The sequence below is a fragment of the Pseudopipra pipra genome, chromosome 6, assembly GCF_036250125.1.
Source record: "Pseudopipra pipra isolate bDixPip1 chromosome 6, bDixPip1.hap1, whole genome shotgun sequence".
Taxonomy (NCBI): Eukaryota; Metazoa; Chordata; class Aves; order Passeriformes; family Pipridae; genus Pseudopipra; species Pseudopipra pipra.
Genome location: NC_087554.1, coordinates 54518924 through 54546012, shown reverse-complemented (window position 1 = coordinate 54546012; position 27089 = coordinate 54518924). Strand labels below are relative to the sequence as shown.

Here is a 27089-nt window from a genome sequence, read left to right as displayed (position 1 = left end):
TACAATGCATTTTTCACTATTTCCCCTCCTCCTTCCCCACATGCCACTCAAAGAGAGCAGATGCCTGTCTTCCACCTAGCTGTTCCTGCTCCTCAATGTCACCTTGCTCAAGGCATCATTCTTCTTCCTCTCTCCCTGTCTCCTTCCTCACCCTCCATGACAGAGTCCCACAACAGCCTGAACAGTTGCCCTCCATGGCACCAAGTCCACAGACAGCCTCTCAGGAGTCTCACTTTGAGAGCAAGCTCTCTGTAAGAGGTGTGACACCAGCCACGGGGTATTTGGAGCAGAGTTGGAAGGGGAGCACAGTTATTTTAATCCCAATGTTCAGTTACTGCACAATGACATTTCTTTCTTTCTTCTTCAAAAGACACAGGACAAAATTCTAGCTTTGGGCTAACTCTGTGACCTACTCACTAATGGCGACACTGCTGTGCAAGTGACCCCTCAAAGGCAGAAGTCTGTCAGTAGATATGGACCATGCTGGCAGCACTCAACTTTGGTATTAATATGGGCAAGGTAATAAGTGGTTTGTGTCCAGGATTAATGGTTAACAAGGAACAGGATAAAATAAATGAGCAACGTGCCAACACATACTTTTGTTTTCATCTTCTCTTTTACATCCATCATTTCATGGCATCCAGGCAAAAGGTTTCTCCAGTGTGATTAAAACACGGCTTCATGGGACCCAAATGAGCTCTTAACTGTGCGAGTCTGGAGCATCAGGTATGCAGATATCCACCAGGTCTTGGCTGACACACTGGTCTTTCTAAGGTTCCTTTCAGCAGCTTACAGAGACCCTCCCACAGCCTCCATCAGTTTGTCCAGCCCTCTGCCAAACCCATCAGGTGCACTGCTCTGAGCATGGTCACAGAATCTGCTCAGTGGTTTTTAGCACCTTTAACAGAGGTGGCTTCCACAAGCTGCACTGATTGCACTGAACTCTCCTGCTCACAAGAGCTACCAGTTCACTCTAAGGAAGAGCTAACATGTGCTGCACTAACTTCCATCTTCACAGTGAGCCACAGGAACAGAGAAGAGTCCTTTGTCTTACAGGCACAGGATGGATTAAAGACTTTGGAGTACAAACCAAAGTAATCACAGGTACCAACAGGCTGCTGATTGGAAGGATTTGCTCACCCACACTTCAAACTGAACAGCAGTATTAAGAATGGATGTGCCAGATAGGACTAACAGTACTTACAGCCCAAGGGGCTACACCAACCTCCTGGAGACCATATCTCCTTCCACTCGCAATTTCACACTGCCAGTGAATGACCCATGTCACAAAAATCCATGGTTTAAAAAGGCATCGAGAAATAGAGAATAGAGATATAGAGAATCCCTGAATAACTTCCAGTAGTCAATCACAAAAAAAAACCCAACACCAAAAAACCCAAACTCAGGCATTTCATTTCAGTCCATGTGGACTTATTTCACAGCCATCTATTTGTATTATGCATGTCTCTTACTATGTCAAATTTTTCCTCTAAGTGAATAATTGAGAATAGTCCCCTTTCAGTCTCTTTTCAGTAAGCTAAACACATGGATTTTGCTTCATCTTCAGTTTGCAAAATGTTTCAGTAGCTCCTGTCTCCATCCTTTTCTCAGTTTTTAAACTAAAGCCACTATTTCGAGGTTCATTTTCCTGAACGCTGCTGGGTATAGATGCAGCAAACTGCACCAGTGACTACCTCACTCTTTACATCCACATCATCTCCTGGGTCAAGCAGGACACAATGAACCTTCGCTGAATTACCTGCCCACTGTTTCCCCAATATTGCTCTCTAAGCCATTTCTTTCCAAACATCAGACTTGATGTAGAAGGCCAGAGCTTTCAGGACTGAGATTCATAACCCTGCAGTTGGGTCATTAAGGGCCCATTGCATTGGCAGCAATCCAAGTTAGGAAAAGACCCAAAGCGCTCCACAAGACTGTCAGTAACATTAATTTTATTTACCACCCTGTCAGTCTACGGGTCATCAACAATTTCATATCAATTCCCACATCACTGATGAAATGTTGATCATCACCAGTCCTCTTACACATCCCCACGGACCCCATTTAATTAGGATTCACTATCAACGATGCCAAGACTTGTCAGTGAATTCAAGAGTCGCTGAAGAGACCTCCTGTCCCCTGATGTTCTTTCATCATAAACCATAAAGCAGATCTCTGCATGTAATATATTTAGTAAGTGCTCTACAGCCATTGCAGAGCACTGGTGTTTTGGAGGAGGTTCTCATCTTCAGAAAGGAAGGGGGACTGAATCAGGCTCTTGTGCAATCAGTACCTAACAGCTGGCTTGAATACATTAGAGCAATAAACTTATTTCTACCAATCAATCCATTTCTAGTCTCAAAAACCGAAAAGCATCTACCTTCAGCAGAATTTGGTTTTCATAGTTCATTTTTAAGTAATGCCAGATAGAGACAGGAATAACTGATATCTTTCAGCAGGATCAGCTCAAATTGACTCAAGACAAAGCAATGACCAACGAGCTCCCTGTTCTCTCATTCCCTGTATAGCTGCCCTTCCCCCATCTGCTGGAGACTTGCTACCACTCCAAGGTCCTCCCAGTAACCTCTCCCAATATTTCCTTGGGTTTTTTACTACTACTAGATGCTTAATTTCACAAGTCCATCCATTCTGTATCAATCAGGCACCTGGGAGGTATTTTGTGTGTCATGTATGGTGCAACACCCTCACACTTTACTTCCTCAAATTCCCCATGAAATATTTATTTTTTTTTTCTGTATCTGTTTTGGAAGGTGAAATAACTGAGACCCTATACTCTTAGTGAAATTTTGAGTATTTTGAGAAATTTCTTCTTGCCTTCTTATATCCATACTGTTTTCCCCAACTTTTTTGTTGTACCAACATCAACTGCCACCTAGTTTTTATTCATATGACTTTTTAAATTACCTCCTAGGTTCATGACATCTTAGCAGATATTATATCCTTTCTATGCTCTATAATATGAGCATATTTTTGCCAATTGCTACAAAATTCTCAGTTACAGATAATATTACTCAATTCCACATATCTTCCCTCCCTTTCCTCTTCCCTCTTCAAGAAACCTGTTTCCTACTAGGCAGGAGTTAAACGCTCCACAAAGCTGAGCTGAGATTCAAAAGACACTCAGATTTGAGAGCCATCTACAGGAATTCTCTGTGTCACAGACAGCCCATGAACAATCATTCCTTTTGGTGGCAGAAACAATTTCTTGCTCTTATACCTTTTAAGAGGTTTCTAGCTGTAGATAACTGTCAAACATATTCCTCTCCTCATCAGTCTTATTTAGTTCAGCATACAACAGCCAGCAGGGAGCAGACAAGACACTACTGGTAGGAGAGAAGGCAGACATGATCCTTGCAAAGCCCTTTTTATCTGTAGATCACAGTACCATCATCCTTATGTAATTTAAGGGGCAACTTGCTCAGTGGAACAAATGCCCCAGGGCAGAACACAGGCCTTTCATGGCAGAGCCAGTTTGTGCACAATCTCTGCTGCCTTAATTTGCAAATGCCACTACAGCCTCACAAGTGCCTTGTGATGCATCCTAGCCCTTGGGTCTAGGGGAAGAACAGGTATCAAGTTAATAATGCCACCACAAAAACTGCAGAGGAACAGGAATGCAAGATTCTCAGTCTTGGTCCCAGAATCAGAAAAGATAAAAGAAAAAAAAAAGGTATGAGCATAAAGTCAAAAATAGCTCTTTTCAGCTCCCTCCCCCAAAAGCACTTAGGTTTAGTTACTGCATTCAAACAGCAGCCCTTTAATCAAGGAGTCCTACTTATTCATGAGGAGAACTGTAGCTAGACAAACCTTTCAAACACTAGTTCTGCCATCTGGCAGCAGCACTGAGACTTGTTCCCAGACACACACAGAGTACTGTTAATTGCCCTCACGTGGAATTCCAAGGCACTGCAATTGTTCTGGCATTTAAAACCTCCATGGGCTCCAGATGTGGATTTTATTTGTGTCTTTGTGGAGAAAAAGGTACTACTAATTACCAAATGTTTCATGCCCCCCTCCCAATATTTTTCATTTTGCTCTCCCCAGCTATTTCTGTTGCCTTCTACAGCACCAACAGCAAAAAAAGCAGATTGTGTAGGCCCATGGATAAGTACCTTAAAGAATTCATACCAGGGAAGAAGGCATGTCACATTTCTCTTGATTTCCCTGCCCCTGTGGATTTGATGCTCTGAGCAGCTGCCCAGCGGGGAAGAAAGATGATCTGGGGGATTTCTTTGTTGGCTTTTCTTCTTTTAAATTAATTTCTAATCATAATGGAAAGGTCATAGACATAACCTCTCTACCAAAAGTGGCAACTTTGCATTCCTGAAGTGATACATGCAAGGAAAAAGGGGAATAAAATTATTTGAAGAGACTTACATTTTGCTTCAGACAGATTCTGGTTAGGTGACCAGACCAGCATGCCGAGATTCTCTCTCTCCTGACTTCTCCTTGCAAGTTTGGCTTAAGAGAAAACAGATACAAACCAAGTTACAGAGAAAGTAATTTCAGATGCAAAATGGATACAAAAGCGACTTATCACACATCTGCAGCTTTTAATCAAGATACAAAACCCATCCACAGAGTTAAAACCTCATCTTCCCATTCAGACCTGAGGCTTTTCCTTGTTTCTTCAATGCATCATCCTCTATATAACATGACAGATACCGCACACTCACTCTTTCCTGCAGTGCACTAAGCAGCATACGTTAGATCTAAATTAAAAGTTAATTAATGTTTCTCTTCCAGCATACTTGATTATTTTTCTTCCAGCCATCATTAAATGAAAAAGGGAGGAGCTAGGCTCAGGCAGCGGGCTCCAAGCCCTGGACATCATGAGGCTACACTGTGCAGCTACAGAGTCACAGAATATGTCGAGTTGGAAGGGACCCACAAGGATCATTGAGACCCTGCACAGGACCACCCTCACAAGTCATACTATGCACTCAAGAGTATTGTCCAAACACTTCTTGAACTCTGCCAGGCTTGGTGCTGTGGCCACTTGCCTGAGGAGCCTGTTCCAGTGCCCAATCACCCTCTGGGTAAAGAACCTCTTTCTCAGATCCAACCTAAACCTCCCCTGACACAACTTCAGGCCATTCCCTCAGGTCCTGTCACTAGTCACCACAGAGATCAGTGCCTGCCCCTCCTCTTCCCCTCACGAGGAAGTTGTAACTGCGATGAAGTCTCCCCTCAGCCTCCTCTTCTCCAAGCTGAACAGATCAAGTGACCTCAGCCCCTCCCCTCATACAGCTTCCCCTCAAGGCCCTTCACCATCTTCACTGCCCTCCTTTGGACACTCTCTAATAACTTTATATCTTTCTTCTACTGCGATGACCAAAACTGCATGAACACTTCAGGGTACACACATGCACAAACCTCTCAGATTTCACTTCTGAGCACCTCCTGCCCTGCCCCAGCAGCCCTCCTACGCCTCCATCCCTCATAGTCAGGAATGCCCACCAAGGCGACACTCAGTTCCCCCCTGGTCAGGATCAGGTCCTCTTCTCAACTACTCCAGAGGAACCTGTGTGCACTCACGCCCACACTGCGTACACACACCCATGCTCAGAAAGCAAGTCAGATTTTAACCAGCTTAACACCTGGCTGACATGAGAGCTCTGAAAATCTCAAGTGAAGATCCACAGCTGCACATAGTTTCAAAAAGCAACCTCAAACTAAGGTATGTTTCACGAATGAGCTCTTGTGAATCTGCTGATGTTTGGTCACAAGAAGTCAAAAAGAGGAGGAGGAGGAAGAAGAGGATGAGAAGAGAAAGAAACTCGCTCTGTTGAGTCAGCACAGCCAGCTCAACCACCCGCCCTGGTAGGGAGAAACTTGCAGGTCTTGTTATGAATGAGTGCCTGCAGTAATACTTCCACTACAAAACATCACATAACGCTCAAGTTTTATGCAATATTTCAACACAATTTTCTCTGCGCTGTGCAATTAGGCATATAACCACCACTTCATAATGCATTAAAACAGGTCAGAAAAGACCTAGTAACACAAAATTACACTACAGTGCTACAAACAGTCATGGCTTGACTACTGTTTTTAACCTGAAATCTGCTCAACTAAGAACAGTCACGGTTTAGACGACAATAATATTTTAACATTAAATTTAAAGTACAAATAGCATGTACTAAAAACAACCAGCTGCCAGCAACATATTTACACTGAACTAACAGGTTTTTTCATGTCAAACACCATGACTATCTTTCACACAGTTTGTTGGTTTTTTTTAAATAAGGTTAGCAACTGCACATACAAGATATTTTGCAGGCTGTGCATGTTCATCATTTTCTACACTAGGCAAAAAAAGGAGTGAGACAAGAGCCTCTGGTGGCAAGAGATGGGAGGTGGACATCAGGTCTGTACACAGAACACAAGGATGTCTGAAATTAAAACTACAAGTCCTGAAACACTGGGCATTAAATTTTACTTTCCCTTTTATTTCAAGTCTCAGTCAGGAATGTAAAGAGAGGCAACCTTAAACCTCCCCTTTTGTCAGCCAGGCTTTACCACAGTCTCACTCGCTGAACCGGGAAACCCACCTAACTCAGGAAAAGGTTTTCTCCTAGTTTCACAGGGTGAACCTCTTCTCCTCTCTGATAGTCAGGCACACGTCCCAGCCGCGCTGTCCCTGTCAGGAGCAGAGCACCGCTAACGCAGCTCACCCACAGTCAGACGGGTGAAGCTTCACCTCCCACGGTTAAAACCCCAAGGTATGCTTTGAGGTATTGCAGAGGGAGCGCCACAGCCTTCCTGGCTGTGACCTGCAGCAGTCCTGGGAGGTGACAACCAGCACAGGAACTGCAGGACCTCATGGCACCCATGGGGTTGGTGAAATGTGTTCCTCGTCTCCCACCACGGCTCCCCCACATGCACCCAGGATGTCCCCTTGCAAAGAAAATGCCTTGGGTTAGGAGCTGCCTCCTTCCAGTCACACATCCCCTCCCTGGGTCTCATACCCAGAACGGGAGCCTTCATGCCACCCTCAGGACCTCTTCTGTCCAGTTCCCACAGCCCAGCTTCTTTCTCTCTGCCTCCCTCCAGCCCCTTGGTAGAACAACCAGCCAAGTTTTGCTGCACTTGCGAATAGGTGTGAAGCAGCACCTCCAGTATTCCCAAAACGTTATCTCCTGCTGTCTCTCCACTCAAGCCCACACCTATCCACCCTCAGGCCTCATTCCTTGACGGATGTAGAGGCCAGTGCAAAGCACACAGAACGGTTAGGTCAAAACTCATGCTTCTCTGCAAAGGACAGAAGCACCTAAAGGCCAACACACATAGAAGGTTGGAGGTAGGCATGTTCCTTAAACATCCACAGAGGCTGAGATTCCCTCCCTAACATCTGAGATGCTGGCCACCCAGCTCCTTCACTTTCTAGCACCACTTCCTCCCTAACACCCCTTCTCAAGCCCAAAGCCCCCACATGTATTGTCCCTCACACACAAGGCAGACATGACAGGCATTCTTCCAAGTCCAGTGTCGACCCAATCATAAATACACACAGCATAAGCACTCTTCCTTCATGATGTACCAAGGAAAAACTTAAGAGCTTGCTCAGAATTTGGAAGCACATTGAAATAATTGCTTCAGAGCAACAGCCATGAGAGCAGAAGACGGGTCTTAGAGCAGAGTGGCTTGTTACATCCCTTTCCTGCACCATTCCAAGCACAGCTGCAAGGCTCACCATCACTGGGAAATTCTTTCCCCTTACCCCTGCTTCAGGACAAAGAATACCAGGGTGAATACTAACACTCTGCACTTCACTGACAAAGCTAAAAAGATAATTTAATTTAATCTGTTATATATTTCATATAAAAATAGCCATGTAAGATAGGCAAGTGTTAGTCTTTTTTTAGGGGAACAGATCAATTTAGGATCAATGGGGTTTGCTTGTTTAAGCAACTGCAGTTAAACCAGTGCAACCTGTGTTTAGAGAAGCTGTACACTGGCAGACAAGATGATCTGACATTTCAGGTAATCCTGCACCTTCATCTAGGCTACCCACCAGATATTTGTAAAGTCTCTGCCACTGCCATTAGTTCCTATCACAGCTGTTGTGGGAGCAAACACTCTAATCACTTTCCCACTGCCAGCTTTCCCATTTGTCCCAAGTCTGTCAGGAATCACAGACACTTCCTCCATCCCCAAGAGAAAGACCATCTACTACAAGCAGCACCCCCTAAGTTTTGTTTCACTGTCAGAATTCACATGGGATGCAAACTCCCACTGCTTCTATCCAAACAGAAATGTGCAGCCCCAACCAGGCACAGTATTGTGTTGCTTTTTCCACAGCAGTTCCCATCCCTTTCTCTTCTCTCATCTCTAGAATATACCCCTACTCCACAGACTGTACACTAAAACATAGGAGAGAACCAATCCAGCTTAAAACTCACTTTGTGAAGAAAATGTTATTTTTTTAAAGTGGTTTACTGCAAAAGCCCAAACAGTTCTACTGTGCAAGGGAGGAGAGATGAAGCAGGGCAGAACACCCATATATCAGCATCATTCTAAAGGTTGTGGGGGCCTTTTTTTTTCCCCCCTGAAACTGTGAGGACACATCTCAACACAAGTGTGTAGAAACACATTGGTTTGCACAGGAGAGAAACAACACCACCACTGAAGTTCCTATCACTTCTGCCCATAGGCCAAGGCTCTCCATCCCTGGGGGCTCCATGAGCTAAGGGACAGGCCCGGCACATGCAAGACTAGCACCTTGCAGGATGTGAAACCCTGATCCACAGCAGTCAAGGCTCTTCCCCAGCTTTTGGAAAGCTGTTACAAGACTGCCCCACAGAAAAACAAGACAGAGGTTCCAACCAGCAGAAGCAGTCAGTTCAGACACTAAGTGACATCAGGCTGATTTAAAAAACAAAAAGTATCTTGTGTCTTTTAAAATATGTGTTTTCCCTGCTGTGAAGGTTACTACATGGGGCTGTCTCACTCTCTAGTATCTGTCTGTCCAATTTTCCCTTGCATACACAAAGATGTCAGTTCTGCTTTCCCACTACCACCCACAAAGTTTAAAGCCTCAGGGCTAAATCCACCTCAGACCCCACACCTGAGTGATCTCAGCTCACAAAGAAAAAGAACAAAGATTGAAGTGAAAGCAAAATGATTTTTTGTCAATACCAAAAAAAACCACAAATGCCCCCAAAAAAGAAAACAAACCCAGAATCAAAACTCTTCAAATCTACTCCCTCCCAGAGCCAAACTCCTCTGCTCAATTTAGTCCAATTCAGAGAGCAGATGGTCAACTCTGCCAGGACCCTCTGCAGAAACAGAGGAGAAAGGCAGAACTTCCAAGATCCTTGAAAGAAACTTCTTAAAGGACACCAAGCCCTAAATACCCTTGCAAGTCCCCTGATATGTCTATTAACTTAAACTCTGGGTTTAGACCCCCTTCCTATACCAAGAAATATGCATTTTATCTCCTCACATCCTCGGCATTCTTCTGCAGATACTGTAACTTCATATTTACTCTTAGGCAAACCAAAGTTGCACCAGTGCTGGAATGAGGACTGTATTAAGAAGCTCAGTGTTGAACATGCCGCAGAGTTTGTCATCATGAATAATGTGGACATGAAACCACAGATCTCTGTTCTGGCTCCCTCCAGAACGTTGCAAGAGAGCCAAGACATGCGCACGTGCCCTGCAGTCTCCTCAGCCACTGCACTCAGTAGAGTTGCTGCAAATGGACCACAAAGCAGGGCTGGAAGAAACAAGGCTGCTTCTCTCCCCACCTCCACCTGGGTGCTGTGAAGCCAGGACACCCAACAGGGAAAGGGAAATGGGCATGTCTCCAAACAAACTACCAAAGGTCACCATGCCACACACATCAAGACCCTCCTACAGGTCAGAGAGTACCCTCCCCAATTTCAAATTATTCATGGAGTAACTGGCATCAGTACAAAAGGAAACTTGTGCCTAGCAGTAATACCACTCCCTTCAACCCACCTGAATCTTCTTTTGGTGAGATGAACTACAAGCCTCTGAAGAGCTGTGTCAAAAGGCCAAAGGGTGAAGCTTGCACCTCACAGCTTGAATCCATCCTCACCACTTCTGAAGGAAAAGGAGATCCTGCTCAGCCAGCATTTCTCCGCCCTCCTGACACATTCCCTGCCTGCCTCTCCTCCCCCCTTCCTATGTTGACTCTGGCATTTATCCCTCCAAGCCAAGCACAATTGCTAAAAGTAACCTGGCAAAATATGAAGCAAACTGCATTTTCCCCAGTTATTAAATCAAATCAGCTGAGAGAGTGCACAGACAGTGGCAGACCCATGTGGGTGGGGGGCTCTGCCTTCACCCTCACACGGTTCAGCAGCACCACTGCAAAAGAGAAGGTGGGAGATTGTTTCCCCTTCCACCACCACCGTCTACTTGAGAAACCGAAGCAGGGGATCTACCCGAGCTTTTTAAAAAAAAAAAAAAAATTAATCCAACAAAAAAGCCAGGTGTTCCTGTTGGCTTTAACTCAATACCAATTCCTAGTTTTCCAGCACATATCCTAAGAGACAAGGAAGGAGAGTAAGGAAGCAGGGACAGCCAGGACACCTCCCTCGGTCACAGCATCACTTTGGTCTGCGCCTTAAGGACCACTGGTGGAACGGACACCACACACAGAGAGCGTGCAGGAAGGCAGAGCCTGTCAGCAAGCAGGAGCACAGCGCTGCCCAGCTCGAGCCTGACCCATCGCGTCTTATTTTCCTTCTCCAAGTTAGAGAAGAAACATGCCAGAATAAACTCAGTAGGAGCCGAGGCCTCTCAAAGAGCCACCAATCACTCTGTTGTCTGTTATTTTGCTTCTGTGCAAGGGAGCGGTGCCAGCTCCCACTTGAGGGACCTGCTCCATCTCACAGCTCTCCCCAAGGATGCTGCATGATCCAGCCACACCTGTGAGCCATTCAAGCGCTTTGTGCTTTGCTTTTGACACCTGTACTGACCCCTCTGGGAGATGATCCTCACCTTCTGCACATGCCAAGACACTTTCCTCCCCATTCTACCCTGCCCAAGTCAGAATGAGGCTCTGCCAGGAGACCTCCAGCATTTTCCATTCTCCATCCTTTCAATAATCTGTGATGTTTTTGCTGTTTGCACAAAGCATTTCAGAGCTATTGAACCCCTCTGGATTTCAAAGCAAAGCACACCTACACATGACTATGCGAGAGCCCTGCAACACACACCAGGAAGAGTGAGACCCTGCTGCTAGTAAGATCCTTTTGTTATTCAGAATTAGGAAAAAGTAACTCAGAAAAGTAGGTACACTGTCAGGTGTACCTTGATACAGATACATACTTCTTACCGTCTCTGGAAAGCAAACAAAAGCCTTAAATCAAAGTTTAAAAAACACTTGCCATAGAACTACAGGGAACTCTTCAGGTACTGATCTTTTGCAAAACAACACGTAAAAAAAGACTTCCAGATCTGAACAATGTCTTTCAAAAAGTTAATAAGGTTTACACAACAACAACTGAAATCCCCAAGGTACAGGATGGCAAGATTTCCACCAACAAAAGCTACTGCTTTACTAACAGCACTTGACAACCGCCCCTTCATTTTTAAATCACACATTGCAGGTTTAAAAAGAAAGAGCAAGAAACATCTCTTCCTTTTAATATGTAACCCTGAGCATTATATATAAAATATGCATTGCATAATATCCAAAGGTGAATAGGTGTTTTTATTGTTTAGAAAGAGCTGGAGCTGCCATATAATAACTTAGCTGCTGAATGCTTCTTCAAGCAGTTTTGGACCAAGTCTAAATGTATTTACTTTTAATGAAGTGAGATTAAACATGTGCTTCCATTCCCAACCCTGCATTTTTAATCAATGCAGACCTTAAATTCATTGCATAGGGTGAAATCCCCTGTTTACTGTACCCATGATGATTGTTAAACGAAATAAGCCAAGGGAGGCACAGGCTCCCATAGTATAAAAAACTCTCACGGGTTCACTGTTATTACTCAGGCTCACGGTGTAATTGTAAATGCACAGCTGTGATACAATAGCACAACACCTATGTGGCACAAGAGAATTCAAACATAACTGAGAGTCAGAAGAAGAGCTTTTTTCACCTTCCTTCCCCACTGCTGGCACTGGTGTCTCAAGCAGCAACTCAAAGACATTTGAAGAACTTTGCTGCTCATCTCCACTTCCTTCTGCATGTGACTTCTCCCTGAGTCAGCAGATAATGCTTGTGATCCCCTTTCATTCGTGTTTTCCAAGGACTGCCTAGTTGTAGCAGCTGGTACCTCACAGAAATACCATCTTCATACACACTATAGCAGCATTAAATGCAGGAGAACATTTTAGACTGGAATACTGAAAGCTAAGGAACATTTTTTAATTAAAAAGTTATAAATTAAGCAGTAGTTAGCTCTTCCTATACATGACTACACCCGGGCAGCACTATAATCTATATGCAAATAAAGCTCTGAGGGCATTTTTGTATCTGCCTACGGAAACAAAAGTGACTATTTGGGTTTCTGTACAGAGCAGCACCACTGGAAATGCAGGCTGAAGGGCCCTACTGACTCAAAATAACTGCAGGTACTGTGATACAAAACCCCACAGTATCACACATTACAACAGTGTGCAAAATATTGCTTTAAAAATTACCCAGTTAAAGATTAATCATCCAGCAATGATTACAAAGGTCACTTTGCAGTGATAAAAATTATTACCATTAGAAGAACTGAAAGAGAAAACGAGAAAAAGCATAGACAGCAACACAGTTTCCTTTTATTTAAAGTAATCAAGTTCAATCCCACCCTAAGTTTGAACTTAACGTCTTTGTATTTTTTTTAAACTTTTTAAGAACACATCTGATCCAAGATGCCTTTCCAGTTTCAGAGCTAGCAGCAACACAAAAGCTGTGGCCTACATTTTGCCCATAGCCCAGGCCAGAGCAAACAATAAAGCCAGAACAGATGTTGAGGCCTCGCCTTGTATTTTTTTTTCCTGAATAATAGGAGTCCGCTCATTCCCTCCTGCAAGCAGGTGGCACCAATGTGCAGCCATAGATGAGGTCTGAATAACTATACGAGCGAACAGCCTTTCAATATACACTCCTAGTGTGTAAAATCTTCTACACACACGCAATTCCAACCTGAGCTCTTTGGCAAGTTCTGCATACACAAGCCCTGCGATCCACACATGAGCAGGAAATACATTACCACATCAGAAACATGACTATACCCCCACACTTGCTCAGCATGGAGCAGCACACCTCTGCTAATCACAACGGGCTTTTGTCTAGACAGGGCTGGGGTTTTGTACTGAAACGTGGAAGGGTTGGAGTTTGTTTAAAGAGAGAGCTGAGTACAAAATTAAAATGAGAAAATGCACATTTGATCAAGATTTTACAAGAGATCCCTTGTAAGCCTTTTTAAAACACTTGTTTTTTGAAGGAGGAGGGCTGGTGACTACACCAGAGCAATTGTGAATGCACACCCAGAGAGCAGGCAACCAGAACAAAGCCAAAATGTGCAGTGCACACGTCAAGCTGGACCGATGAGGCTCACCCGCCCTCCCAAGCACACTTCTCCCACCTCCACATTGCAGAGAGCATCCCTTGCCTCCCCAGCTGTGCTTCACAGCCACACCAGCTCCAAAGCTCCACCAGAAGGGATGGGATGGGACTAGACCCATTCCACCCCACCAGTCAGTACTAACAAAAGCAAACACCCCACATGGGATCTCAGGGGCCCCACACGCCCTATGGATACCAACCCATAAACCACAGCTCCACACTGGGACCCACATCCTGCCAGTAACCTTGGGAACCCCTGCACACTCACAACCCTATCAGAGGAAAAAAAAAAAAAAATCAATGCAGGACCTTCACGGAGCCACACAGTGAACTATTTTAAAGTTTGTTAAAAATAGGTAAATGTATGCAGTCAGTTCTGAGAGCCAAGCTACAATAAGCAAACTACTGTTGGTTTCTGTTCAGTCTCCCTAAGCACTGCCCCAAGAAGACACTTCCTGCCTTCTTTCCCTGCACGCTGTTTCCCTTCCACTTTCATTCAAGTGACCAAGCAGTCACACAGACATGGCTACATGTATGCAAGGAAGATCCACATATAGAATTTAATACACACAAAAGAAACAACAATAACACCACACAGTTTCCTCAAGTGCCAGGTCCTGTGCTGCTGACAAATACCTAGACACTGCCAAATCTATTTGAAGTCAAACAGCCTACTAATGAGGAAGCAAAGATAAGCGAACACATCCTCTCTTTCCATCACAGATCTTGATTCTGCTGCCTCCCCTGATCTTTGACAATCAGCAACTCCTACATGCACAGCTCCACATTCATACAGCCTCCCATTTCTTTACTAAGCCAGCCCTCAGCTCTTCCCACCTATTGAATGGGGTTCTCTGTTGTGTTCCCTAAAGAACAAGTGCAGCTGCTTGGGCCCAGTCCTGCCCATTATTCACAGGCAGCACTTAAGAATAACAAGACCAGGACCAGCAGAGAGACTTCCTGAGCCTGGTACTGTATCTGCATCATTGGATTTAATGACCCTTCATGGGAGAAGGGAATAAAAAGAAAAAAAAAAATCCATCAAATAGTCTAATCCTTTTTGAACCCATTTGTAATTTTGGCATCTACAATATCCTGTGGCAGAGTGCTTCAATTTAATTATATGTTTGTTGTCTGAAGGAGAACAAAGAAAGCCCATGCACACACTCCCTTCTCTACTCTGAAGCTGCTACCCAGTCATTTCATTTGGTGGCCCCATTTCCTGCCTTATGAGAAGCAGAGAATAACTGCGCCCTGTTCCTCTCCTCCACGTCTCTTGCTGTTTTACAGATCTTCTACTACGCTCCTCTTGGTCATCTGCTTTCCAAGCTTAACAGTCTGCGTTTTTCTGCTTCTTCCTCGTGTGGAGATGGGAAGCAAGAATAATTCTTGTACTTTATCTAGTTATCTTACAGCTCTGAGCAGCATGTAAGCATGGGGGAGGGATGAGAACGGGGCACAACCAGAACTGTACACAGTGTTCGAATAGAGGGTTCACCACAGGATTTATAAAACATGCCATAATGAGGTTCTGTTTTGTTCTCGGATGCTTTCATAACAGCTTTTAACAATACACCTGCCTTTTCATTATTATTCTCGAGTTGATAAAAAAACCACTCTGACTCCCCAAGATCTTTATCTGGAAAGGCAATACCTAATTTAGAGACCACTACTGTACACACACAGTTAAGGGCTGTTCCACCCTGCCCCCCCTCAATATTAGTTAGCATGTAAAAAGTGTCACCTGTCACATAACTAAGAATGGGTTGCCCATTCCCTCCATTCTGCAGATGTCTGCACTGCCCCCGTTCACATACTGTCTTTTACTGACAAAAGGACAATCCAGCTGTTAGTAGTAAAAATTAGGTGAGAAACAAAAAATAACAAGGTATGTAATTTGAAATAGGAAATACACAAGTGTTGCTTAAATTGGAGAGTGACAAGTGCACAGTGTCTCTTCTCCAACCCCCAGCTGCAGGACACCTCTGGCTTCCCCAGGCTTCTTCTCCCAGGAGAACTAAGTGACACAAGGAGCAAGAAGCCAACAGAGGGTTCTCAGACCTTGCAGCTTCCCCTATTCCCTTTCCTGTTAAATGGCAATGCTGCTTAGACCACCCATCCAAGTAGTTCCCACTCGTCAGCTCCAGCCACCCTTCTCCATTCCCTGGCAACCCAAACAAGCGGCATTTTACTCATCTTTCCCACACACTAAGGACCAGCTGGCCTGTTTCTAATGCCCAATGCAAGAAGAAAGAAAAAAAGTTAGTCTCAAGTGTTCACTAACCAGAGATTTTTGATATTTTTAGCATCACCTCTTCCCTTTCCACCCATCAAAAGTTCACAACAGCATCCTTTTGAGGTAGCTTAAACTGACTAGTAGAGTAACGAATGCCTAGAAAGCACCAGTGATATAAAATGTAGATTCTTGGTTAACAAAGAATAACTGGTTTATTTTTTCTACCACACTTCAAAAACCCTTGCCAAGAGATAGTCAAGAACAAATCTGACTAATTAGAACTCAGTCTCGAAAGAGTATGAAGATGTGGGCACTTCTCCTCACCCCACATCTCAGGAGATCAGAATACATAAAAAACCAACCAGCTATGCTCCGTGGGTTACCAACTAAGGTTTTTGGGCAAATGTGTTACTGCTTGGCAAGACTTTACTGTGAGGGGCATGGAGACAGGACACACTGGTGTCCTCATTCAGACACAAGCCCACTCAAAAGGTCAAGTGAGAGAGAAATTCCATGTTACTCTACTCTTGCACTACCAAATCATTTTACATTCAAATGAATCAATCAAGCACAGTCAGCTTGCAAAGAGTATAGGTTTGTCATTTTATTATTATTCCTTAAAACCTGGGTCAAACACCAACACTTTCCAAGGCCACAAACAGAAAATATCATCATATAACAGTGGCAGACACATCTTTCAAACCCAGCTGGGTGCTTTAAATAGGCTAGACATCCAAGGAAGGTACCACCGTGGTACCTCCCTGCTGGAGGTAGTGCCCTCCAAGTGCAGCAGAATCAGGCCCTGCCAATATGCCCAGGAGAGGTCTCACCTCTGTGCTGAACTCACCTAAACTAACCCGGCCACTTCTACCCAAAGCTGGTTTCACAGAGGTTACAAGAGCGGCCTGGCTGGCAGAGCTGCAGAGACTGCAGCCTCTGAAAAGGGGGCACAGCTTCTTCTCCCGACGCAGCCATCTCCAGAAGCAGACACCTGTCCTCAGGCCAATGCGAGCGCTCAAGAAGCTTATATATCAAATCCCACCCAGCACTGAGTCATGCACCAATGTGGTGTGCAACTGCAATCAACAGGCTGAGAGCATGCCCAGTTTAACCCACACAAATCCGACTTCTAAACGTCTGTGACAGTTGCATATCCTCCTCTCACCCCCATCCATGACAGTCTCCCAGGTCCTTATCCTCACGGCACCCCTACCAGCAGATGAGAGCTTTTATCAACACACACATGCAAAGCTCTGACTTCCAGGCTTGCAGGGGTTGAGTGAGGTTTCCCGGGTCCCATGCTAGAGCCCAAACTGTGGGTCATCCTTCCTCATCATCCCACTCTCAGAAATGCTGAAATCAAATAGGAAACCATAAATAACACATTCCTAATATTTCAAATCAGATCTTGAAAACTCAGTCTGCTTCCAGTTCTCCTTGGAGATGACTGGTGCATTCATTATCTCACAAATTCCCCAAGGTACAGACAGTCCCTCTCTCCTTCTGTCTGCACAGGGCCCGGCTCAACAGGGTGCTGTAAGGATAATATTCATACCCAAAAACACAGTCAGATTTAACATGCCCTTGAAACGCAGGCAGTTCCTGGATCACAATTTTCCGACAGATTTCACAAGTTAGTTTGTTTTTTTCCCCATTTCTGCCAAACTCAGAGGCACAGTAAGGACTATATTTAAAATGCAGCTAACAATCACAGCAAATCTTAACAGTTTGATTTTAACATTCAACTTTTACTACAAGACTATCCAAAAACAAAGTTATCTGGTTTCTCTCCTTCTCCTGCCTTCAAAGAATCTCAGAACTAGTTTGTCTTGCATCTACACTAACAGTTTCAGAGCAAAAACGCAGTATGATAACTACAAGAGAGGCTAAACAATTCATCATTGCTGCATACCAAGCACCGCCCTGCACTCATTCTGCTCTGCTGTTCTCCCTATATTCCCACTTCATGCTGAACATAACTGACTCCAAAAGATGCCAAGTAACAGCAAACCAAGCCCTGGAGAGACAGGCTCTCGGCAATAAGCAGCACCAAGCACACTTGCAGCCCAGAGGAACAAAACAAGGGCAGAGCCCTGCAAAGACGTTGGATTTCCCTGAGCTGCCTCTGCTTTAGGATTACAAACGCTCTTTCTGCAGTGCCAGCATTTGCATACCACAGCATATTTACAAAGAAATCAATCGGGACACAAGCCCGGAGGTGAACACGGAGAAGAGGCCGGTAATACTTGGGGCACCCCGCAGAAAAGCTCGTGGTTTTCTGCTCAGATGCTTCAGGGAAAAGCAAACCGGTTACGACGTATCCACGTCTGGCGCACGATTCCCTTCCCCACCCCGTTTAACAAAGAGGACAGAAGTTTGCAGGCGCAGGGCCTTGCAGGCTCTCAAACGCAACCACCACGTGGCGAGCATCAGGAGCAGAGCTCACACAAAGAGCCGAGAAGCAGCAGGAGACGGGGGAGAGGGCTGGGAAAGCCTCGGCAGCCAGGAGACGGGGGAAGGGGAGACCCAGCCTTGTTCTCCAGCCATCCCCACGAGGAAGCAAGCACAAAGGGGACAGCGAGGCCAAGCAGATAAGGAGAAGCCAGCCGAATGCCAGCCTGGCAGTGCAGATAAACAGAGGAGCCAAGACCCTGCTGGAAAGAGAAGAGTGTGGTTTGGTAGAGAGCTGAGGGAGGAACCCGGCTTGGCACTGCCCCGGGAGGAGAAGGAGGAGCCGCTTCCCGGCGAGGCAGAGGAGGGCAGTTCGCACAGCACTTACCTGCCCTGTAGCACGTCCCCTCTCACCGCACCCCTGCGGCACAGCCCTCCCCACACACATACACAGCTACAAAATTAACTTAATTTTACTGTGTTCAGGGCCATTAGTCTTTCCAATTTGAGGAGTAAGATCCTATTCAGCACATAAATGCCTCTTTATTGAGGCTGAAAATTCTTCTGTTTTCTCCAATTTGGGGGGCAGAGGGAATATCTTTCAGGCATAATTCATGCTCAGGGCAAATCATCTCCTCTCTCTTTTCCTTCCAAAAACTATCACCCTTGTGAAAGCAACCAGAGCGTCACTGTGTGTACTAAGCGCCCAGAGGTCTTGTTTTCCCTTCCCACAAATTATAAAATGGGGGGAAAAAATGCAGCTGCCATCCTCTGCCAGCTGTTTGATAGGAATACAGATGTACCTCCCTGCACATCAATTGTGATGCCCCACATTGCTCTGGACAAATTCAAAACATAGCTTCCAAGTTCATTTTCTTTATCCAGTGACTACTGGATAACTCCATAAAAGCAATGAGCAGCTCCCCACAGGGCACCATATTGAGCTCCAGACACTTGAAGAAGTGTCCTCCTACATCCAGTGCTACCACCTTGGCCACTCTGGAACACTGTCTCCATACTATCACCTTCTGACCATCAGTGACCCAAGGTAGTGTCTGGTTCTGCCACCAGGTTGCTTCAACTCCCAACCTGGGCTCCCCAGCTTGTAGAGAAGGGCTTAATGGGGCTTGTACACATCCGCACAGAAGTTTAAAAAAAAAAGCACAGCAACAAGAACAAGGCAGCAAGGGAAACAAAACACACAGGGACATAAAGAGGACAGAGAGCCTCAGGGGAGGGACAGTATTTAGAAGAGCAGAGTTATTAGGGACTGAGAAGCTAAACCATGCTAGGGTTGCTGGAGCTTCAAAGGAGGGGGGGAATATGTGCAGAGGATCTTGGGAGAACACAACAGCCTTACAGGTGCATATACAGGCTGGAGCAGAGAAGAGCCAAGACATACTGGTACCAGAGAGGACAGCAGACTGTCAAAGAAAACTACAAGGCAAGACAGGCCAGGGAATCCATATCATTTACCTGTAGCGAGGGGCTCTGTCAAGCATTTTGAGACACTTGTATCTTCCTCAGCAGAAAAGCTGTGTATCCTCTTCACTTCTATCCTGGTCTGAATTTCCTTCCCAACTTTCCCAGCACAATGTATTGCATTTACTGAAAGACAACCATTTTCCCTGACAACTGAATTTTCACAGGCTGCTATTTCAATACAAGCTTGTTACTTTAAAGAATAGACTACAAGACCAGTACCATGAAACAGAGAGTAACGACCACTGTTCTTAGTGCAGCTGAGCTCTGATCTGCAACAGGGAGCTGCAGGTACTGCAGCAACTCTGTGAATTTGGAAGTCTTGAATCTTCTGTTCTGTGCCACCACTCAAATACAAATTGCTAAGAGTCCAGTTATATCTATGTGAAAAGGAAAGAACAAGTGTCAAATAACTCAGGGTACATTGACTCCACAAGCTTCTCTTCTTGTCTACCTTCTTGCTCAGAAAATCCCTCAGTCTCACCTCCCCCCTTGCAGACACAGCCCCTCGGCAAGAGCTTTGCACACATTAAACCAATACTTGTTAGCATGGCCAGGGACCCTGCTGAGAGCCTCAGCTCCCTTAAGACAGCTCCAAGTGGTCTGACTTTCTAATGATAAAGCTATCTGTAGTCAGATATTCATGATGCTGGCAGTGATTCTTGGTATAATTACTAATACCTAGACTGAATATATAACGGCAAAGGAGGGAGAGCCAACAGCCTGTAAAAGATACCAAGCTTCACTTAAAAACACTCAAGAGTAAATCAGCTTCACTGAACAACTAAAGCTCTTTTCCTATGGCAGATTTCTGCCATTTACTGTGCAGAACAACAAGAACATCTTACCCTCCTCATTCCTAAGATCCCACCCAAGCAATGCCTGCAGAAGGCACTAGCTGGCTGTACTGGGACCAAATGCAAGACTCCAAGCTCACTCTTGTCAACACATCCCACATCTCCACTTGCAGAGCCCTGTGTGAGGGTATCCAGCTGCAGCACTGACATGCTCACTCTCCCACACCTCCACTGTCCTGCAACAGCTGTTCACTCCTGCAGGAGCAGTGAACATGTGCTGCTGTGCAAGACACAGAAGCAGCAGGGAAATGAGACTCCTTGAAGCCCAAGACAAATCCCATCTTCACTGTCATTCAGCAGGAATACAGTCCAAGCTTTTTCAACAGCTGAATGCTGGATCTTTGCACCCAGGTATTTTTTCTGTTATATCCAGCATAAGCTACAAACACCAGCTCTTCTGCTCCAGCAAGGCCTGAACGTCAGCAATGCTTGCAAGACTTTGGCAGAAGGCAGGGAGACAGAAGCACCCTTGACAAGTTCCAAGAAATTTGGGATATTCTTTTCTTCAAGGTCATGACTATCACAGGTACCAGCATTGTGCCCAGGCATTTAAGGCACATGCTAGATCAACTCACATGGCCTCCAGAAAAACAGTCATAACAACAGTCTTAGACATGTAGCCACCTTCAGCACAGTACCTAAGACTGCCAAGCTACTGACTGCATGGCCTTACTTGTTTCCCTGCCCCCACACAGGAGGAAGCTGCTTACAAGACTCCTTAAAAGACCTCTTTCTCATAGCAGTGTTCCAGATCCACTGCCAGCTGTTCCAGACTTGCAGAACAAGACAATCCCATTGCATCTGACGTTGGCCTGAACTAGAGGTATCAGCTTACATGAAGGAGAGTTTAGATGACTGTTGCTGCTGAGTTTGGTCTAAACCGGCAGAATCCCCTCCAAAAGCCTCTGTTTCTCCTTCCCCCCCTGCTCCCTCCCTGAACACAACAGTTCAACTACACAGGTTGAACAGGTTCACCAAAAGACAGGATCAGTCCAAGAACAGTCCAAGAACAAGTTTACAGAACCCTGGCATGTCCCCTGACAACCTCAGCATCTTCTTATGCAACTGCCCAGTCAGTATGCAGAAGAGTCACATGAGACTAGCACAGATGCTGGGAGAGCAGGTTTTAAGTTATTCCTGCACAAGAAAAAAGAGTGACAATTAAGCAATGCCTAATAAGATTCCTGGGCTCTATCTGTTTGAGAATCCTTGCTCCCTTGACTATAGCAGTACACCAAGAAAACAGCACTCTCTCTACACAGTTTGTTTCAATATCTGCACTGTCTCCATCAGAGAACTCTGCGGCAATTTCTAGGAAAGATGACACCAGAGCACCACAGTTTCCACACCTCTGGCTTACTGCCCTTGGACAGCTCTCTTTGTGCAGAGTCGGTAAGGCTGAAAACTGGTTTCCGCTTGGCACTGGCTGGTGACACAACCTCCCTCCCTCACAGCCTAAGGAGAGCAAAGCCCTGCTAAAGATCCCACCCAGTGGTTTACAGGAACGAAGTAACTGTACCTTTCTCCCAAAGCCCCACTTTGCTGGGTTGATACTATGGGAACACTAAAGCTTTCAGAACGAGCTCCTAAGGTTGCTTTTTGATCCCTAAACCTGAATGTCACATGGCAGCAGGCTCAGCTAGTGCCCTGCAGCTTACACTGTGTGTAAGGCAAGGGCACCGTGCCTTTGCTCTGCTGCCCCCCTGCACGAGGAAATTTGCCCTGTAGGAGCAGGAGAGAAACAACAGGGACAGGAAAGGCATCAGGCATTGGTGTGTAGAAACAAAATGTAAGCTTTTGTCTCTTACAGCCATGTCCTGACAGAAGAATCCTGCTGAGTAGATCCCCCCACAAGCTGTATGCACGCGTGCTGGGTGGTCAGTCATTGCTCCCTTGTCAGGTTCATGATTGGTCATGTCCAACTTTGCCCTGTGTCACTGGCACCTTCCTAAACAGAGCTTTCAATTTAAATGTATCAGCCAAGGACATGCTACCAACATCGCTAGGAAAGCGCATTTTTGTGCTTTCAGAAGCACTTCCTCTGCTGTTCCTACAGAACCATCAATTTTGGCCACTAGAAACCATGACACAAGGGGAAAAAATACCTTCTTTTTTTTATATAAATAGAAGCAGCAATTATCATCCCTGGGTTTGCCATTTAGCTATCCTAACAATCTCTTTCCAGGCTTCTCGGCTCTTCTGTATAAAACTCACTTGAAAGCCCCACAACCCTACCACTTCTGCCATTGTTCAAAAAACATGGCGAGATTCCCTTGTTCCACCCATTTCTTTTGTTTGGGTGATTTCAGTATCACTCTCAGCACTGACACTAAAAATAACATTTGTGAATTGGAAGAACTTCCCTGGCCATCTAAATCCTGGTAGAACAAGGTACACATGCAGAGGATAGAGGGAAAGGTTCATGCTATGTCCCATCTTGTTACATCCTAATGTAAAGACGATCAGTCCCGTTCACCTCATGCATCACCCAGAGGTGTAATGTTTCCTGAAGTTTTGAAACATGGGGAGTGAAAATTACTATTTTCTTTCTACCTTTCCCAGAAGTTTTCAAAGAAGTCAGTTGTAGGAACTTGGAACTTCATTTCCTCATCAAGGAATGAGAAACATGTCATGTTTAATTGAGTTAGCTCATAAATTTCCACCAAGTATGCTTCCAAATAAAGTTCTTTAATACAGGGTACATTTATCACCATTCAGAAGTGAGACTAGAACATTACAGCACACTACAGTAGTAAGTGTATTTTTGCCAGTTGGTATATCTCCAAAATGAGACAAAGGAGGGAGGAAAAGTGTCAGAAATAGGAAATATCAATATCGTTAACTCAAACAGAAGGTTAAATATCCTGGGGGCTCTAAAATGGTAAGTAAATAAAGACCTAGTGTCATAATGCAAACGTAAAGAAACAAATACAACATCCCAGTCTACATAAAAGTGTCCTTCATTGTGACATGAAAACAGCGAGGACAAAAAGTAAATCTGATCCCATGTTATCACTAATTAAATTCATATGTACCAATTTTCTTTTTTTAAATGAAGCAAATGTTCAAATTCATTAGTGACAGAAAACATTCAGAATAACTTAATTGCAGTGGTCATCTCCATTTAAAGCTTTTCATTTTTAAAACTAAATATATCTGAAGAATATCTCTTCTGATTTTTCCACACTAGACTTGGCAAGGGGAAAGTGGATTCTGAGAGCTAATGACTTACCCTTTTTCCTACCAAATGCTCACACTGAGTACATTGCATCCATGACTTTTCCAGAGAGATTAAGAGTTATTTCATGTACTGAATCTTGCCCTAGAGAACTATCTGGCCTTCATGAAACACAACACTATCATCCATGAACCAGCCCTAGGTATCATTTAATTCTAGTTATGAGGATACGTGTTAGTCTGACCTTCTGACTTTGAGGCCAGAGTTTGCAAGACACCCATAAAACCACTTTATTCATTTATTAAAACAAACAAAAAACTCGAGGGTATTATTTTCTTCTTATAGACCTAAAAGATCTGATCCTTGGAATGGGACTCCCTGCATTTCATTACTGATTCATGAAGACCTTACCCTGCTGAGTTGCTTTGCAGCCAGCAGCCCCATGTTTTCTCCTCTCAAGCACCTCTACAAAAGCTTAGATCGCCTGCTAGAATGCTTACAGACTGCAGTTCTGGAGAAAAAGCTGAATAAAAATGGATTTATTTCTGACTACCACAGAAAGTGACTGAACATGGAACAGGGATGCTATTGGAAAACCATGTTTTGTTCCCCGGAGCAGAAGTAACTCATTTTACCTCAATGCCTAAATTTGCTCCTGCCTTCAACACGCAGCAATATTCAGCACTTTGCAGACATGTAGGTCTGAAGTCTGAAGGCCATGATCAGGACAGCGTCCCACACTCCATGGCAAAAAGAATTGCTGCACACACACAAGCCAGGCAAGGCCCGACGTTGGGGGAATTTTTACCACAATGCGGTTCAAAGTGAGAAGACCACAGAAAGCCAATTCAAGTTACCTCCTGCTGGCCATAGCATCCATCACACCCAAAGAATGAATCGCCCAGTGTTAACAGCTTACCAACACAAGCAGATCACTGTGTCTGCTGAAGAACAACTTCCACAGCACACTGTACTACAAAAATGTCTTTTCTGAGGAGAAAGAAGAAAAAAAACCAAGAAAAGTGGAGTCCTGCAGGAGAGCACTTTGCAGTCACACCCCCAATTATGTCCTAACTTTTCCAGTGCACCAGCAGTTGCACATCCAGTTCCAGTGCTAATGAGAGCAGACACCAGTGTCAGGCCAGTTACCTGGGCAAGTCTCATGGTAGCTTTGTCCCTTTTGCTTCAGACACGGGCCTTTCCAGGAACCGAGATATCAGAGAGCTCCATAAAACGGTTCCTGGTCTGAGGCGGCAAAGCAAGAGCAGAAACCACTCACTCCAGCAGGACAAAGGAAAGCTGTCCTTGGGATCATGGGCCTCAGAATGAAGTCTAACAGGATATGAGATGCCTTGCCTACCTAGAAAAGTCTGCAACTTCCCAAGTACCATTTAAGGTTTCACAAGACCTCTTTCTAAATAGGAGACCCCACTGTGAAAGAGAAGAAAGGAAGGGGAAAGCAAGCTAATAAAAAGCGAGTGGACTTCCTCTGTAAGGGTTATAAAGCCCTAACCACAGCAGATTAAATTCACACCCTAGCTCAGCTCATACAGGAAAAGCTTTTTAGTATAGACAAAGAGTAAGGCAGAACCCTGTGCAGATCTCTAGCAAGAGATGTGCTACACAGCTTAAGCTTTACTTAAAACAAACTATTAAGAGAATATAGCAGAATGATGATACCCATATACCTGAGTTATCAATAGGAGTTCATGAAGTTATATCCAGGAATCCCACTGCAGAGTGCAGTTAACATACCTACAGCTGCTACCCCAAGGAGGGGCAGTCATGACATAACTCAAATCTCTGCACAGATAGGGAAGATGAGAGCAAGTTAAACTGAGCAGTTATCAGTGAAAAAGGAGTTGCACCACATCATGCCCACTGCTGCAGTGGAGGAAGGTTGCTCCATGGTTATACTGGTATAATTGTATCAATTCAGCAGCAGAACTTCACCAGGAAACCAAAATACTCTGTGCCCATCTGGTGTGCTCCTCAGAGGCTGCTAAACTAAACCTCCTTTTCCTACAGTCAGGTTAAGACAGACCACAACCTTCAGGCTGAGTCCAAGGATGCTCTGACATTCTGCCATGTCTTCACGTACAGTACCTTTGCAGGGAATATTGCCAAAATACTACAGAAGGACAAGGCAGGACCAACCCCGCTCTCCCTCAAATCCCACGTTTCTCCATAATGAAACTTGATAGGTTATTACATGCCAAGAGAAAGTCTAGCCCTAGCTCAGAATGACTGATGCCAATAAAAAGGAATTTTAACTCTGTCTGGTGAAGTGTTGGATTGAAAAAAAAAAAATCAGACTGAACCACCCAGTTATTTACAGCATTGCAGACTTCCTGTTTTGATGCAAGTCAGCAAGATCTTCTGGAAAACCCAGGAACAAAGAACAGTAGTTAAGGAGGATAAGTTAGTTACAGAGAAGCTAATGATCTATCTCTGTTAAGACTTCAGAACAGAGGAAACTGCATGCCCATCCTTTTCTAGCAGTATTTCAAAGACTAATGCACAGGAAAATGAAGTAATAAGTTAATGAACTAGAAAGAAAAGCAAGCTACTAGCCATAACAAGGGAGGCTATCTATGCCTGTGCAGTTTCAGACACAAATCTTCTCCCCTGCTTCCCCAGCCCATCCTTCCTTATGTGCCACATCAGTTCACTCTAACCAGGCACCGCGACTCTGCAGTACCAAGTGCAGAACACCTTTGGGAGGCAGGTGGGCAGAATTGATTCTGAGAAGTTCAGAACAGCAAGTCTTACCTCAGCACCAAGTAGACTGCCTGAAAAAGATCACTGGAGACAGCTATTAAAACAAAAAGCTAAACAAATGAAGACAAGACATTTAGGTTCTAGGCATCTTCTTGTTCTTATTGTAAAAGCTCCTAGAGTACTAAAAAATATTTTAACGTACTGTTAAGCTTTAATTAAGTCTCTTGCCAAATTACAATTGTGGAGAGTCACAGGTGATAGGATAAGACACTACTGTGGATTAAAACCAACGACATAAAAATTATAGGAGGAAAAAACCCCAATTCTTTCATATGATACATTAGGGAAAGGACAAATGGCAATACAAGGCTCAGCCTACAGTCCTCCGACCCACAGGGACTTGTTCCACTGACCTAGCTGGGCTCTGGTTTATGGCATTTGCACTCTGAAGTTCATGGATTCACTCCATAGCAGTTCAGTACAAAAGCATCCCCAGAGCATTCCCAGTACATACCCTGCTACATTGGCAGAGATGTGCTTTGTACAGTTATACCAAATCACCTCCCAGCAAGTTCTGCTGTGGAAGGATAAGGTTTGCTGGTCACACAGTACCTACATCAGGGATTTCTGCCTGCCAGCAGCTGACCCACACCTCTTTAACAA

General features: G+C 44.7%; 1 protein-coding gene across 1 annotated transcript in view; it reads right to left on the bottom strand.

The window, feature by feature from the left end:
* The window catches only part of RCOR1 (REST corepressor 1), an 85356-nt gene that overhangs the window by 37939 nt on the left and 20328 nt on the right, over positions 1–27089 (bottom strand). The window contains exon 3 of the mRNA XM_064659211.1: positions 4399–4482. Within this exon, the coding sequence (XP_064515281.1) occupies positions 4399–4482 (84 nt within the window). The remainder of the gene's footprint in view (positions 1–4398; positions 4483–27089) is intronic.